Here is a 16,187-nt window from a genome sequence, read left to right as displayed (position 1 = left end):
TTTATCATCCTTGTTGATACAGTTGATATTGCAAATGTGATACTGGAGTTTTTTAATAAACATCTTTGGATGTATTTTAATGTGTTTTGCTTGATATGTCTTCGCGAACACACTTCAGTATTTATATATGTCCTAGGGAACATGGGTGGGCCAAGCGTTCAATTCGCTGTGTAGGGTTGCAGTCAGAAAATATTCGTGCTGTGTGAAGGCCGGCCTCTTCTTTTTATCATCTTGTTTGTTTGCTGTTTAACGCCGCGTTGTTCCAGCAATGTCATGGTGACTATTGTACTCCTGACGAGTCAATTTGTTAATTGATATTGTGATTAACGATCCACTGTATTTACCCTCCAGTCAGGTCACTGAATCTGATCCACACTAGGTACCAGGGAACAGTTATAACCCTGAATACCTACGTTTTTACATTACGCAATATTCCAGCAATGTTAAGCCTGGGAGATGGAAATAGACTTCTCAACCATGTTGTGAATCGAACCCAGATCTTGTCTAAATCCATTTATCGTGACGGAGAGAAGTTTTGATTAATTAAATATTTATTATTATTTTATGACGAGCCCTTGAAATGATCTGTCATTTGTGAGGAGAAGCTGGTTGTCCGGTACTGCGTCCAGATGGGTTCCGAGACTCGCTGTTGATTCTGGACATGTTAGCAGTCTCAGACCCATTGATGAACATTGGATGACTTGGAAAGGAATAGAATTCATGGATGATCAACTTCTTTTTACAATTAAGAGCGACGTTCGTTGTAGGTTCTAACACTGTTATCAAGCAAGTGATATACAGTACTTACTTACTTACTTACTTTGGAGATTTAACGTGCGCTTTCCGACTGATGCATATTTCGCACACGGGCCCGGCCAGGCCATTTAATGTGTTTCCGAAAGGGGCGAAAGTGGTGTGTGCAACCCAAGAGGGGGCTTTAGGGGTTGCTTATATAGAATTTTGGAATTTTGAGATTTGGAATTGATGCCGATGGGGTTGGGGAGAACTAAGGGAGCTGGGTATGGTGGATGTAATTTTGATTTGGTAGATTATAGTGTTTTTAGATGCGTTTTATTAGTTCCGTTTTGATTAAGAATACGCCTAAGGCCTTGGAGTTTTCTAGTTTATTTTGTGGGTTTAGTATTGCTTCTAGAGTGAGAGCCTTGTTTAGATTGAGGGTGGTTTGTAATGCGGTTCGATGTGTGAGGTAGTGTGTGCAGTGGATATACAGAGTGTGGTTGACAAGTATATATACAAGTAGGAGGCAATGTTTACTGTAGAGTAGAAATTGTTATACTGGAGTGGCGAAGCCTGTTATGTACACACAAGGGAAGTGATGACAATCATCGGTGAAGTCAGTGACATAAACAAAGGATGAAGCCAGTAATATAAACAACGGGATTATGGCTGATTGGGGTCTTTGATGAGTTGATGGTAGGTCGGGGGTATGTTATAGCCTTGGTCACGGTTGATTAAGTGGGAGAGAGTCCCAGCCCTCACCACCGACATCAAAGACTTCAAGATCAGGAAACTACAAGAAGCCATCAACATCAAAAGTTTCCAGCCGTCAATCAACCGTGACCAAGGCTATTACATTCGTAATCCCGATTCGTCTTTCAATGCATAACGTCTGGCTGATTATCTCACATTCTAACGAAACCTCGAAATAATTATTTAATTATATGCGGTGTCGAACTGACCAATGGGAATTATGTTTAAATGCGACTTAAGTGAATATTATAAGCAACTTTTAAATGCATTGCCACTTTTGGTTTGAAAATGGGAACGGTTAAGAAAACAAACAGCTTTCTTGTGTTAATTCTCATATTCTCATTAGTACGTTGTATCTAATTACAGTGTCAGCCTTATTTACAGGTGATTCTACGATACCTGCTTTCGGTCAGATACAATGAATAAACAGTTATGCAGGTGTTGCTGTGGACAAATACCTAGCCTATATCAAAATCTGTTTCAATTTGTTTTCACCATTTTCCCTATTCCATTCCATGCATGTTTGTGTTCCTATATCTTATTGGTCATGTTCCCAAGTAGTATACAACACTCTAATGTTTCTTCTTCCTAATCTAACGTTATAACTTTTCAGGTCATTACCATCATCTAATACACAAGAGATGATACCAAGACATATTTTATTCGGTTTTATGGTCTATGCGGTCCTAAAATTGATTTTATTAGTCTTTAAATGATATGTCTAGTGCATATTTTCACAAACAGGGCCGTTATCTGATGTAAGGAATGTAACATCCAGTTGATTTTCCAGTTAAAGTACTTACCTTTTTATCAAATAAGAGGACATGATACGACATACGTTAGTCTCTTAACGATTTTCTCACAATTAATATTTTGAATAAGCCGTTAATACGACAGTTGTGACGGGGATGATGGTATGGTAGCTGAAGCAGACAGATTGACAGCCGTTGTTACGTGCGTCACTAGGTTATTAGTACGGCATTGACCTGATTGGTTGATTCTTACTATACTTTGAGGATTTCTGTGGCCAGTTGCGGACGTAATTCAAACTCCTTTGGCGAAATATTTCAATATCGACATAAAATAGTTGAATTAAATTACATTATGTGTCATGAATTTTGTAAGAACACATTCATGTATTTGCGAAACAAAAACATGAGTTTTGAGCAAAGGAGAACATTCTCACCCATGGGCCACACTTCGCACATTGGCAGGCCTATGGGTGACACAGTATAAATATTGAATTTTTGAACATTTTTTTGCTCCTTTTTTCTTCCTTTGTATGTTCCTACGAAAACAGCATGTTTAATTTTGTAAATACCTTTGACCGAGACTGGTCAAAGAGCTCGAGTTTCTGGACTATTGGGTTTCCAGAATTGTACCCTTCTTCCACGGCGACATGGAGGAAATCACGTTGAATTAACAACGACATTTTTGCGGGTATTTGTGATTTATTCAGTATGTCATTCTGTACACTTAAAGTAAGTGTGATTTGATAGCTTCTCAAACAAATCACTTCTTTTATTGAATACGTTTACAATTGTTATCAATGACTTATCATTTTCTCAGTGAACTTCAGATGATATTTGCTTTCATTTTGGACAATTTGTCCTGAACCTCTGAAGAGAGATATGTTACCATATCTCTGGTCACCCATTTGTAGACAACAAGTCATTAAAGGGACATGAAGTTGAAGGGCGTGGAAGTACATGGAGGGGAACGACAGCGGTCAGGGGGCGTGGAAGTGCATGGAGGGGAACGACAGCGGTCAGCGGGCGGTTGAAGGGCGTGGAAGTGCATGGAGGGGAACGACAGCGGTCAGCGGGCGGTTGAAGGGCGTGAAAGTACATAGAGGGGAACGACAACGGTGAGTGGGCGGTTGAAGGGCGTGGAAGTACATAGAGGGGAACGACAGCGGTGAGCGGGCGGTTGAAGGGCGTGAAAATGCATGGAGGGGAACGACAACGGTGAGCGGGCGGTTGAAGGGAGTGGAAGTACATAGAGGGGAACGACAGCGGTGAGCGGGCGGTTGAAGGGCGTGAAAATGCATGGGGGGAACGACAGCGGTGAGCGGGCGGTTGAAGGGCGTGGAAGTACATGGAGGGGAACGACAGCGGTCAGCGGGCGGTTGAAGGGCGTGGAAGTACATAGAGGGGAACGACAACGGTGAGCGGGCGGTTGAAGGGCGTGGAAGTACATAGAGGGGAACGACAGCGGTCAGGGGGCGTGGAAGTGCATGGAGGGGAACGACAGCGGTGAGCGGGCGGTTGAAGGGCGTGAAAGTACATGGAGGGGAACGACAGCGGACAGCGGGCGTGGAAGTACATGGAGGGGAACGACAGCGGACAGCGGGCGTAGAAGTACATGGAGGGGAACGACATAGGTGATCAGGTGGTGTTGGGGACAGGCTGGTGAGGAGTAAATCGGGAAATGGAGCGAGGGGGTTAGTCATAGCGTTTTAAAGCTTACTTTTCCCCCGAATCTTCCAGGGAAAACATGACTTACACGTAGGACACGTCATCATAATTTGTAATTTACATAGGAATTAAGGCATTATACGTTGATAAGTTGAACGTTAAAATGAACAAATGATACAAACATTTACCCTGTGAAAAGGTATGAACGATAAATACAAACAATCACTTCTACTGACAGTAATAACACAACGTTCAATACCAAATGTTGAGGAAAAGAGCTCAGCTGGAATATGCATGTCTTTGAGGTGGACATGTTGCTCTGCCTAACGTGTCGGCCTTGTCCTTCCTCTTCACTTCAGCGGGTCCGCCTGTTCTAAACCTCCCAAAGTCACGAAGATTGAGGTCTTCTGTGCAGCACTGGTACGAGGTGGAAATGTCTCAAAGTTTCTCCACTCCTTTATTGATACATGCTATCAAAAGCATAAAGATATATCAATGTTACTCTATTTTGACTTGCCATTGATGTTTTACCATCGATGTATTGTCATCCAAGTAATTCCCATCGATCATGGCTGGAACATTTACCATGGATCTATTGTTCAATTACTTGAAACACCCCAGGGTCAACTCGACATGAGCATTACAGTCAAATCCCCAAAAAACGTCTCAATCGCTTTAAGAGAGGTTCCTTCCTTTTTGGAATTCTTTTTTGAATTCTTGTTACATAGAAGTCCCCAAGACACCTTGCCATAATGTCTCCAAATAGTTTCATGACATGTTCCTCGTTATCCTCAAACAATTCCCTGTAGTTCATCAGCCAGTCCCACACCACCACAGAAGCTATATGGGACTCTGTCACTAGTTCCTTACAGTCCACTCTATAACCGACCACAAAAATAGGCAAATCTGCTTCCATGCCTTTCTCTTTGATAATAATATCCTTGATCAAGGGCAGCACCTCAAAAGACTGCTTGTCCTCTACTAAGTGCATCAGAATAAAGGCGTCACATGCCCTTAACTTAATTTTCAAAGCCTTGTCAGAAACGCTGTCGTGGGATACGTCAATGATATGAAACATTACCTCACAGTCTTTGGTGGTCCATTTATATCCATCTTCAAATGATGTTGGTCTTTCGCCCAATACCTCTTGTAGCTGAATCAAATCCTTGGCAAAAGCTCGTTTCCCGACACCAGTTTCTCCTAGAATCATGACGTGCAGCGCTGATTTTGCGAAGTCGGTCACGCTCATACTTGTTGTTTCGGTTGGGGTCCTCATGAACATTAACACTAAACTGTCAGCACCGTCTCTCACACTGGCTGTGTTGATGACTAATCTTCTTTGCATCATTTGTTGTATTTATATCCATTTTCTTGTTGCTAGCACATGTCTTTTCGTGACGCACGTAAGGCCAAACTGTTAGTTTGTATTATTTCTTTTAGTGAAATAATGTAGGCTGTTGGAGAGGATTCGGACGTTGTCCCAGTTGATGTTGTGTAACGTCCAAATCCTCTCCAACACCATCATGATTGCCAAGAGGTGTGTAGAGCTTTTGAAGTACAACCAAGCTTGTCTTAATTCAAAGATTTCAAAGTACGTCACACGTATTATGCTCAACATGTTTTGTCAGAGTTGCAACATTCCCGTGTTTTTGTTAATCTGTTTATGATAGTCATCGAGCTATACTAAATGACTGGAAGAAGTTAAATAACACGGGTCCTACATACATCATACGGGCTTTTCACTGGGAATGAAAAAGTTTAAATTCCAAAATTGACAAAACCCATGCCGTCACAATCGGCAAAAAGGATACGGTATTTAAGATCAAAATTTGTTGGAACAACTTGGATTTAGCTGTTTTTTCCATATTCTGCAAACAATTAGTTAGGGTGTCTTTAGTTGCGGTATACAGTGTCTTATTAGGTTAGCAGAAAAATATTGGGCCCAATATAATAACAAATTCCCACATGACATGTTCTATATTGTCCAGTCTTTGAGAGCTGCTAGGGGAGTCAGAGTCATTCTATATCTGAAAAACCTCGAATGTGACGGAATATTTCTTTGTATATACGCGAGAAGCTTGTTTTTTCTCACTTTACGTTAGAAAAAGAATTAATACCGCTTTTAACAGTATTTCGGTTCTATCACGTCGTGTCGGCTTTAGGTGGGAGGAAAGCCTGAAGTGATGCAGGTCACCTTTGTGAAACCCACGGGTATGGTGCTGACAAAGGTAGAAATATTGCCGGCGAACCGCGATTTGATTCCATTGTCGGTTGGGAAGGTTGTTTGGGAAGATTGACAGAGGGGAAGGTAGGTTGGGAAGTTTGACTGAGGGGAAGATTAGTTGGGAAGATTGAATGAGGGGAAGGCTGGTTGGGAAGATAGACCGAGGGGAATGTGGGTTGGGAAGATTGACTGAGGGGAAGGTGGGTTGGGAAGATTGACTTGGGGAAGGTTGGTTGGGAAAATTGACTGAGTGGAAGGTTGGCTGGGAAGATAGATCGAGGTGAAGGTGGGTTGGGAAGATTGACTGAGGAGAAGGTGGGTTGGGAAGATTGACTGAGGGGAAGGTTGGTTGGGAAGATTGACTGATGGGAAGGAGGGTTGGGAAGACAGCCCAGTGGAAGGGGCGCGGGAAGATAGACGGGGGGAAAGGAGGGTTGTTAAGATAGCCCAGTGGAAGGGGGTTTGGAAGATAGACAGAGGGGAAGGTGGGTTGAGAAGATGGCCCAATGAAAGAGGGTTGGTAAGATTGACTGAGGGGTAGGTGGGTTGGGAAGACTGACAGAGGGGAAGGTGGGTTGGGAAGATTGACATAGGGGAAGGCTGGTTGGGAAGATTGACTGGGGGAAGGTGGGTTGGGAAGATTGACTGGGGGAAGGTGGGTTGGGAAGATTGACAGAGAGGAAGGTTGGTTGGGACGATAGACTGAGGGGTAGGTGGGTTGGGAAGATTGACCGAGGGGAATGTGGGTTGGGAAGATTGACAGAGGGGAAGGTGGGTTGGGAAGATTGACAGAGGGGAAGGTGCGTTGAGAAGATGTCCTAATGAAAGAGGGTTGGGAAGATTGACAGAGGGGAAGATGGGTTGGGAAGATTGACTGAGGGGAAGGTGGGTTGGGAAGATTGACAGAGGGGAAGGTGGTTTGGGAAGATTGACAGAGGGGAAGGCAGGTTCGGAAGATTGACTGGGGGAAGGTGGGTTGGGAAGATTGACAGAGAGGAAGGTTGGTTGGGACGATAGACTGAGGGGTAGGTGGGTTGGGAAGATTGACTGAGGGGAATGTGGTTTGGGAAGATTGACTGAGGGGAATGCTGGTTGGGAAGATTGACTGAGGAGAAGGCTGGTCGGGAAGATAGACCGAGGGGAATGTGGGTTGGGAAGATTGACAGAGGGGAAGGTTGGTTGGGATATAGACTGAGGGGAAGACTGGTTGGGAAGATAGACCGAGGGGAAGGTTGGTTGGGAAGATAGACCGAGGGGAATGCGGGTTGGGAAGATTGACAGAGGGGAAGGTTGGTTGGGATATAGACTGAGGGGAAGACTAGTTGGGAAGATAGACCGAGGGGAAGGTTGGTTGGGAAGATCGCCTGAGGGGAAGGTGGGTTGGGAAGATAGACCGAGGGGAAGGTGGGTTGGGAAGATTTCATTTTCCTCTTTCATTTCTAGTTCAGATGGGTAATTCAAATTATCATTATTGAATGATATCAGAGCAGCGATATACCTCAAGTGTAAGTTTATCTTCTTGACCAAATCCACTTGTTTCGATTTTGCCAACCTGAAATTCCGATTCATATGCATAAAGCAACGGTTTAGCAAGAAGTTTGAGTGAGTTTGATTTTACGCCGCTTTTAGCAATATTCCAGCAATATCACGGAGGGGGACACCAGAAATGGGCTTCACACATTGTACCCATGTCGGGAATCGAACCCGGGTCTTCGGCGTGACAAGTGAACGCTTTAACCACTTGGCTTCCCGACCGCCCCTTAGCCAGACTTGGTGCCCATGGGGATGCCTTCTTCTTGCCTAAAACCCTTATCCTGCATTTTACATAGATCTTATCAACTAGAAAAGCCAGCATTTCACATATTGTTTTCTCTGTAAACTTCAGAGGACATTGGCTTTCATTGTGGGCAATTTGTCCTGAACCTCTGAATGTAGACATGAAAGTTGAAACAAAGTATGTCATTGACACCTTCGACATCACGTCAACAGGAAACGCTATTTAATGTGTGAATCATGTCTGAAGACGTACAAGTCTAAATATGGCCTGTCTGTGTAATCAGTAAATCAATGAGGAATGGCTTCCATCACGGATGGAATAAAAGACATCAAAAGTAAAGTTAAAGGTATCGAAATCATTATCAAATGTTTTAATAAATACTCTCGCGATTATAGTCCGAAAGCCCTTCATTGCATGGTATGGAAAGAACTGCTAATAGTATTTAACTACGTGAGTGTTTAGGAAACATTAGGTACATGGAACGTTTGAATGAGCTTTTATTCCTTGTTCATGACACTTTTTGAAATACAGTCTTTCTTCCTGACCTGTGTAATTTACATTTATCAACGTCCTGCTTTTGCATGGGAAATAAGTGTATATGGAGATATAGGAAGTCTAGCGTGGTTGGAGAGATCCTGCATCAAGTTAGTGAGTATTATTCTTATGTGCATCTTGATGATAGGTGAGTTCTAAAATGATATAGGCAACATACACACAAACACAATTCTCGTTTCTTATAACTTTGAATTTGAAAAGATATATGAAGACAGGTAGATTTTCTCTTTTCCATTTCCCTAACAATGGCACAATTATACCAAATTGCCAGGCTTCAAAATCTCACAGTGTTTTTGTGTGGTTGGTGACAAACGGCATTTTTGGTCGCCAGGATGGGTTTAAGAAACATCTCATGAAGTCACCCGGGATCTGATTAAGTCAGTCGTAAACCTTTTCAAAATACACTATGATGACATTGCCAAATACATGAACAAGAAAATAATAATCACTATATTTGGGGTTAGAGGTAAATTTCAAGGTTTTTGTAATAGCCGCGTCCTCACGTATTTCATTAGTCACCCTGCACTGATTTGAGAGATTTTACCGGGAGTGTAACAAAGGTGTTACGTGCTATGGAGTTTTTGCGTCATCATAAACTAAAGGCGTGGGTGGTTGCATGTGCTTTCAATCACGGATCCAGATGTATATCACAACATTTCATCAAGATCTTGTTCAACTTTAGATTGGCACAATACATGAGCAATAACAGCCATCGTACATCATTGATACATGGTCTACTTATCCCGCGATATGCCAAGAAGAGGTACGGGCCACCAAGCTGTGAATGCCCGTCCCTATAATAAAACACAAGATGAGATTGGATTAAATGACCGAGGGTGTGCAGGTACTAGAGGGCTACTAAACTGCAAGTTGGGTATACCAAAATGCTACGATTGCCATGGGCACTAGAGTGGCCAACGGCGATTAGCAGCTAGCGCTGCTGGCCTGAGACTGCTACTACTGTCCGCCCCCCACAGTAGCATATTTAAAGGCTACCATTGCTTGGCAACTACCACGCTGCCAAAAGCAGCTACCGCTGCCCCGCCCCAGGTGGCCGGCCAAAGCAGCCACCGATTGCCTGGCCCCATTAGTAAAACCATTGTTGCGACTACCGCCGCGGGCCCAACTGTCAGCTACCGCTTGACATGATGACTTCCGCCGCCGGGCCCATGTACGTGGCAATTGGTTACCCAACGTAAGCTATTCCTTCCCAAGACAAGGTTCCCTCTGAGAAGCAGGTAACCCCGGAAAGGTTCCCGCTGAAAAGCAGATAGCCTTAATCGGGAGTATTAATTTAGAAGCAAGTTAATTTGTTACTAGCAGTGTAGCCCACCAGAACCCCGCCACAAAGCACCAGAGTGCTACCCCACACCCACGGCCACGCGATACGCAGGGATAGCATTGCTGACCAGCTTGCCTTTGTGTTGAAATGAAACACTAACCTATGAAGATAACATCCTTACGGGCGCAAAACAAGTGCCAGGGCATGCAATATATTGTCCGTAAACACACACAGTCCCTTGTCACTGAGGTGGACGCCCTCCCAGGCGTACCATGCCTTGTCTGAGGCCAGGACTTGGGGGTGTAGCACTATTGTACCGCCAAAGCTCTTCGACTCGGTTGGCTAGTCGGCAGTTGATATTCTTCCGCATCCCATCAATCTGGGATGGATCCCTGGCATCGTGCCAGAAGCACCTGGGCAGCATCGAGGATATGATGATCTTGGTGTCAGGAAGTGTCCACCATGTCAAGGTAGAGTTGGCTGCCCTTGACCGAGCACAGGTCGTTGGAGCCCAGGTGAATGATGAGGGCTCTGGGGCTGCGCCGTGTCGCCTTGACCTGTGCATCAAGGATGGTGTCCAGCTCCTTCATCCCCTCTCGTGCCACCCATAGCATCCTCGGTTGGTCCGGACTGGTGCCGGTCCGATGCAAGTATTGTCATGCCCTGGCCATGTAGCTGGAGCCCACCATCCAAACTGTAAACAATAAGAAGTGTAGTAAGTACCATGAATAGAATATTAAAGTTAATTGTGCAGCATTAAAATTGTTGGTAAGCGTATGTAAGCATTGTAACAATCTGACTTCCACCTGCCGTATTGCTGTATGATGTGTTCTGACACCCCATTCATGGCTGCTGATGTAGCTGCCCCAATGCGGAAGGAGTGAGAAGAATAGCAAGCAGTGTTTATGTTGCTGTGTTCTTAGGCCTTTTTAGGAGTACCTGGAATTGGTACCTTGTAACGGGGAATGGTCGAAATGAACAAATGCCTGTTGCGGGGCGGAGGGGCGCGCCTCCAGATAGTGCTTGTTGGCGACTACAGGACATAGCGGATTACCTGGTATAGATGACATTGTAACTGTTGGCCCCATCCTGTACTGATCAGACTCTGAATGCCCAAGAAACTTAAAATCTGGATGGAGCAATCTGGTTTTAAGGGTCCAGTTTGGACCAGTTCGCTAACCCTAAAGAAACCGAAGAAGGCTGAACAGGCTGGCTTCATATGCTGACGAGCATACGTGTGGCAGATTGTTGGTTACTACCCGTAGCAGATCTGCAGTGATGGGTTTTCTGCTGTCAGGTTGGCCCGCTGATTTGTGTAAGCCTGTTAAAATCTTGCCCACCAGGAAATGTTTTGTACTATCAATGAGCCCGTGGGATTGCGGCTGTGAAGACAGCACTGCAATGTAAGTCTTGACTGTGTTAGGGGAGTGATGAGTGACTGACAGATAAGCAATAAAGTTTACAACCTGATCCAGCGGTACTGGCCACACCTCTTGTAGCTGATGTGTGGACCGGAACTGGTGTAAGGTATTGGTGCGGGGATGATTGCAAGTTCCGTGCAAGCCGGCCTGTGCGGCTACCCTGGAACTCGAGCTAAAAACCCAAACTAAAACCTACCAATAAGTAATTTGCATCTCTGTAATTGACCTTAGCATATTGGTGTAACCAGAAGGCCATTTCATTGAGATCCACGGGGGAAGGGGTCATTGAATTTACCTTTCTTGTGGGGTGGTTTGCTGTCGAGGAAAGGTTGGTTGGGCTTGTATGGGGTCTGTTGGACCCCATTCCCTCGAAAGCAGGGCCTGTGTCATTGCGCCCCGTCCGCCTGACTCTGGTTGTTGTACCGACTGTGTGACTATGAGCCACAACTCCCCGTCAATATTGTCCTTGCGGCGTGAGGGGTCCCTTGACATTCTGTGTCAGAATTGTTGGTCGTAGGTCGACCAGGCATCCACCCTCGAATCGAAGCATACGTACATGAATGTGGAAAAGCTGAAGTCCAACTTGCCAGGGACAGGCGCTTAGGTTGCCGCTTTATTGGTTAAAAATTATCTTACCTGGGGAATCATACGCCATGGTATAGTGCCATCCTCGTGGCTTTCCTCGGTGTTTGTTAGGATTGTGACGAGGTCAACGAACTCGCCACCCCAGACCAAAAGTATGGTCTTGGGCTGCATTTATGGCAACGACAAGACGCGTTTTAGTGACAATTCAGGGCAATGGGAATGCCAGTGGGTACTGGCATCAAGTTTTGCAACCAGTCCTGATCCCTTTCCTACAGAACCAGCCACAGAGGATGATTCTTCAGCACGATAACATCAGACCCCATATTGCCAGGGCGGCACAAGACGTTCTTAATCAGAACAAAGTCAATGTTCTTCCCTGGTCTGCAGGTTTCCCGTTAATTAATCCGATAGAACACCTGTGGCATCAACTTGGCAGACGATTCGTTGTCGTCCTAACGTTCCACAGAACAGACAAGAGCTGGAACAAGCACTGAGAGAAGAATGGCAGCGAATAGCACATCACGTCCTCCGACGTTTGACGCAATCCATGAGAGGACGTGCGATTGCGTGTATTAATGCAGCGGGCACTCTATGTTTTATCCATATTTAAAACCTGACCTCTTATGCCTCTGACATCAGCCTTGTCTTTTGAGCAACTGAACTTCCTGGAAAAAAGGTATACACCCGCGAGACAAAACAAAAAATGGTAATTCGATGGTGATATACTTAATATGGGTACTTATTATTATAACAAGCGATATTTTATGCATCTTATCAAAACTTTTTTCAGCCCAGAAGCGTTTGCAAAACGTGAATGATACGAAAGCGTAGTAGGGCCACGGTGAATTTGTTTTTGTCTAAGTATCTCTTACGAAGGACTTATTACCTCCTACGTAGGACTTAGTATTGCCTAGAATTACTATCTCCTACGTAGGAGACAGTAAGTTCTACGTAGGAGATACTTAGACAAAATAGGTTTCACCGTGGCCCTATTGCGCTTCCGTATGAATGATACAAGCTATTTCGAGGCATGTTGCGACATTTGTAGCAACACCACCGACACAGAGACATCATCATCAACTCAAACTAACCTCGTGACGATGACATCAAACATAACACCCACTCCTCAAGGGTCAAGTAAGACAATGGTTCCATAAAACTAAACCTTGTGTGATTCGCTTCATTTTCTGTAGGGTTTGTTTGATGTTTAACGCCGGACTCAACAATGAACGTTGAACTGGGGCGTAGTAGGGTAAGAATTACTGTGTTTTAATGGTGAGCTAGATGTATGCAACTTGCAGTTTTGACGATGGTACATTCAACATTTGAAACCTCACCATCACATCGTTATGGACTTTAGTTCAGGGGACCAGAGCGGCACAGTTGTCCACAGCTGGTCTCGTGATTCTGACACTGATAACGGTAACATGTATTTGTTTGTTTATTGTTAACACCACACTCAGCAATATTCCAGCACCAGACATTCCAGTGATTGATATCATTAGCATCGATCCACACAATTGGGATAAGTTTTACATATATCAACCAAGTCAGCGAGCATGACCACCCGATACCGTTTGCCTTAGGACAAACATAGTCGCTTTCACGGCAAGCGTGGGTTGCTAAAGACCTATTCTAACATTGAACTCGGGTGATTACAGTGACCGAAGTCGCACATTTGCAGCAGCAATTGTTTCAGATCAGCCAGGTCATGTTTAGAATTGTTTGTTTGTTGTAACGCCACGCTCTGTACTAGTAATGCTCTAGGCGATATTTAATACTAGTCTGGACCAGACAACCTAGTGATTGATAGTGGGTACACCGATCCATGTCGAAGGGGATCACGCGGACATGCAATTATACAAGTCATCAAGTCTGACCAGCCTCGTCTTACCGACAGGTATAATGACCTCTTCTAATCCTTATTCGTTCGACATATTTTATATTCAACGACCACACACACACACACACACACACACACACACACACACACACACACATATATATATATATATATATATATATATATATATATATATATATATATATATATATATATATATAAAATACAATATATATAATGTATATTATACATATATAATATGTCAAATGAATTCGGATATATATATATTTATATATGTGTGTGTGTGTGTGTGTGTGTGTGTATGTGTATGGTCGTTGAATAGGCCTATCATTTTCGTATAAATATATATATATGCGTGCGTGCGTGCGTGCGTGCATGCGTGCGTGCATGCGTGCGTGTGTGAGTGTGTGTGTAGCTGCTTGTACTATTGCTGGAAATATCACGCCGCAGTTTAACATGGATGCCTCAAGGGTCAATCCCTATTCCTTCTACATTGGGAGCCCGATTCCCCTGAGAGCTAAGGAGCCATAGTACGATTTTCAGCGGTGTGATCGTTAAACGTGTAAGCATCTCCCCGATTCGCTCGATGTTGGTCATCAAGCAAGGAGGGACGATGTACCACCTGCATCACGCAAAAGTTCCTCTCACATGAAGCTGATTCGCCCTGATGTGACTGAAATCAATTTTAAGGCGATCATACATGACGATCTGGCATTGTTAAGAGACTTTTGTTGGAAAAACATAGCGATTTGTCTATATCTATATGTGACGTTGGCTACAACTATTTGAAACAATGAATGTTGAAATCTTACTGATAATTAGATAAGCAGTCTTATCTCTGTTAGGATTCAGTGTTGTAATTAGTCGTCAGAAACCTGTTCTTGTACTAATTGTATCGGATGGCAGGCTTGTATCGTTGCTCATAATATCAATCACCAGTTATGATTATTGACAGACCGCCATCACGTAATTGAGAATTGCTGAGTGCGGCACTTAACAACAACAGAAACTAAACAAACAAAAATGTATACGATCAACGTGAAGTTGAAACAATCGCGGGAGAATTATTCCCCGTATCAAAATGTAGCAAACATGTTGTATCTTATTGATACGTACTGAAGAAATGCCAATTTGGGGAAAGATTTTGAATCTAGGTAGACGAGACGGTTGTAGACATGTACATATGTTTTAATATACGTGTAAGCAGATAGAAAGCAATGTTATGCTCACAAGTATGAATGTATGAAGCGTGTCGGACATTTCCTATGTAACTGTTTGTAACAGTTACTTGTAGGTATTACAACAGATCAGGGGTTTTCCACATCGTTCCAACAAGGAAGTACCCAGCTAATTCCACCCGCCTTTTCTGCAAATATGCTTTATACTGTTGACTATACACTGTGAAAAGGCTTTGTGTTGTGTTGTAAATAGGGCAGGCTATGTGAAGAGCAGGTGCTTGAAAATACCTCTGTTTGTACAGTGTTTTTTTCCGTTTAGCGTGGACTGTTCCAGCCATCGCGAGTGAGTGAGTGAGTGAGTGAGAGATTAATGTTATGAGCAACAATCTATGCCGTCGAGGTACATCGACACACTATCAAGTCACCCAGACTGACATACCCCCAAGCAACAAGCACAGGCACGGGGTGGCTGGTTTGAGGATGAGGGCGATGCTAGAGACGACTGCACATGACATAAATATTTGTCACACGGTACATGATTTCCATCTGAATAAAAAGTTCCGTTATTGATTAAACTGTTCTCACTTGTTGACCTTCTTCTGCAGTATATATAAACAGGCCTACAGCGTTATACCTATACGCCCCAGCTGAATATTCGTATTGCCGAAACGTCGTCAAGTTTCACATCTAGATATGAATATTTTTTTCTGAATCAAAGAACTAGAAAATCTAAGGTAAATACTTCTAACGATGAGTCGTCGGTCTTCACAAAAAGAAAACAAGTCAGCGTTACATCCGTTTATATCAGAGTGATACATTGACTCTAAAACCAACTATATTGCTATTTAAACTTTTGATAATTGCGACTGTCGGAGAGCTTTAATGAGGTGTATCAACAAACGAGTGATGGATTATCTCTTGTACTTAACTTTCTCTGTGGGGACTCCCTGGGTAAATATACCATTGTCCACCATCTTTCCAGAGATGTTACCTTCTGCTTTAATGTCAATATCAAGGTGACTATGGTAACTGTTACATGTTGTAATGTGTTAGGTGAGTGAGTGAGTGAGTGAGTGAGTGAGTGGGTGAGTGAGTGAGTGAGTGAGTGAGTGAGTGAGTGATCCACTTGCAGACATTACACAGATCGGAAAAATGTCTGTTGACATGACGATGACGGCGGGGTATATTTGTCAGCAGTTCACCTCTGTACCCAGATTTTTCATGAAAGGTAAGATAGATTCTGTTACATCATGACGTGTCAACTTGATGCGGGATGAAAGCAACCCGAAGTGATGCAGGGTGAATCGGGGATCACAGGCTTCTGGTGCACCTAAGGGACGCAACTCTACACAGCTAATCGCGGCACCTTAAACGACTGTGACTCCCCTCAATA

General features: G+C 43.8%; 2 protein-coding genes across 2 annotated transcripts; both read right to left on the bottom strand.

Annotated features, from left to right (window-relative positions):
• Positions 1-3,259: 3,259 nt before the first annotated feature.
• Positions 3,260-3,943, bottom strand: LOC139472954 (uncharacterized). The gene has a single exon (XM_071255426.1). It carries the CDS (start codon positions 3,941-3,943, stop codon positions 3,260-3,262), a length of 684 nt encoding a protein of 227 aa, XP_071111527.1.
• A 244-nt stretch (positions 3,944-4,187) lies between these two features.
• On the bottom strand, positions 4,188-5,253 carry LOC139472953 (GTP-binding protein Di-Ras1-like). The gene is made up of 2 exons (XM_071255425.1): positions 4,633-5,253; positions 4,188-4,325 (listed from the first exon to the last, which is right to left on the bottom strand). The coding sequence occupies exons 1-2, from the start codon at positions 5,251-5,253 to the stop codon at positions 4,188-4,190; spliced, it is 759 nt and encodes a 252-aa protein (XP_071111526.1).
• Between the last annotated feature and the right edge of the window lie 10,934 nt (positions 5,254-16,187).

This window comes from Haliotis cracherodii, unplaced genomic scaffold (assembly GCF_022045235.1).
Source record: "Haliotis cracherodii isolate W230 unplaced genomic scaffold, xgHalCrac1.p SCAF_26, whole genome shotgun sequence".
NCBI classification, from domain to species: Eukaryota; Metazoa; Mollusca; class Gastropoda; order Lepetellida; family Haliotidae; genus Haliotis; species Haliotis cracherodii.
The sequence above is the reverse complement of the archived record's forward strand: the minus strand, read 5'-3'. Positions and strand labels throughout refer to the sequence as shown.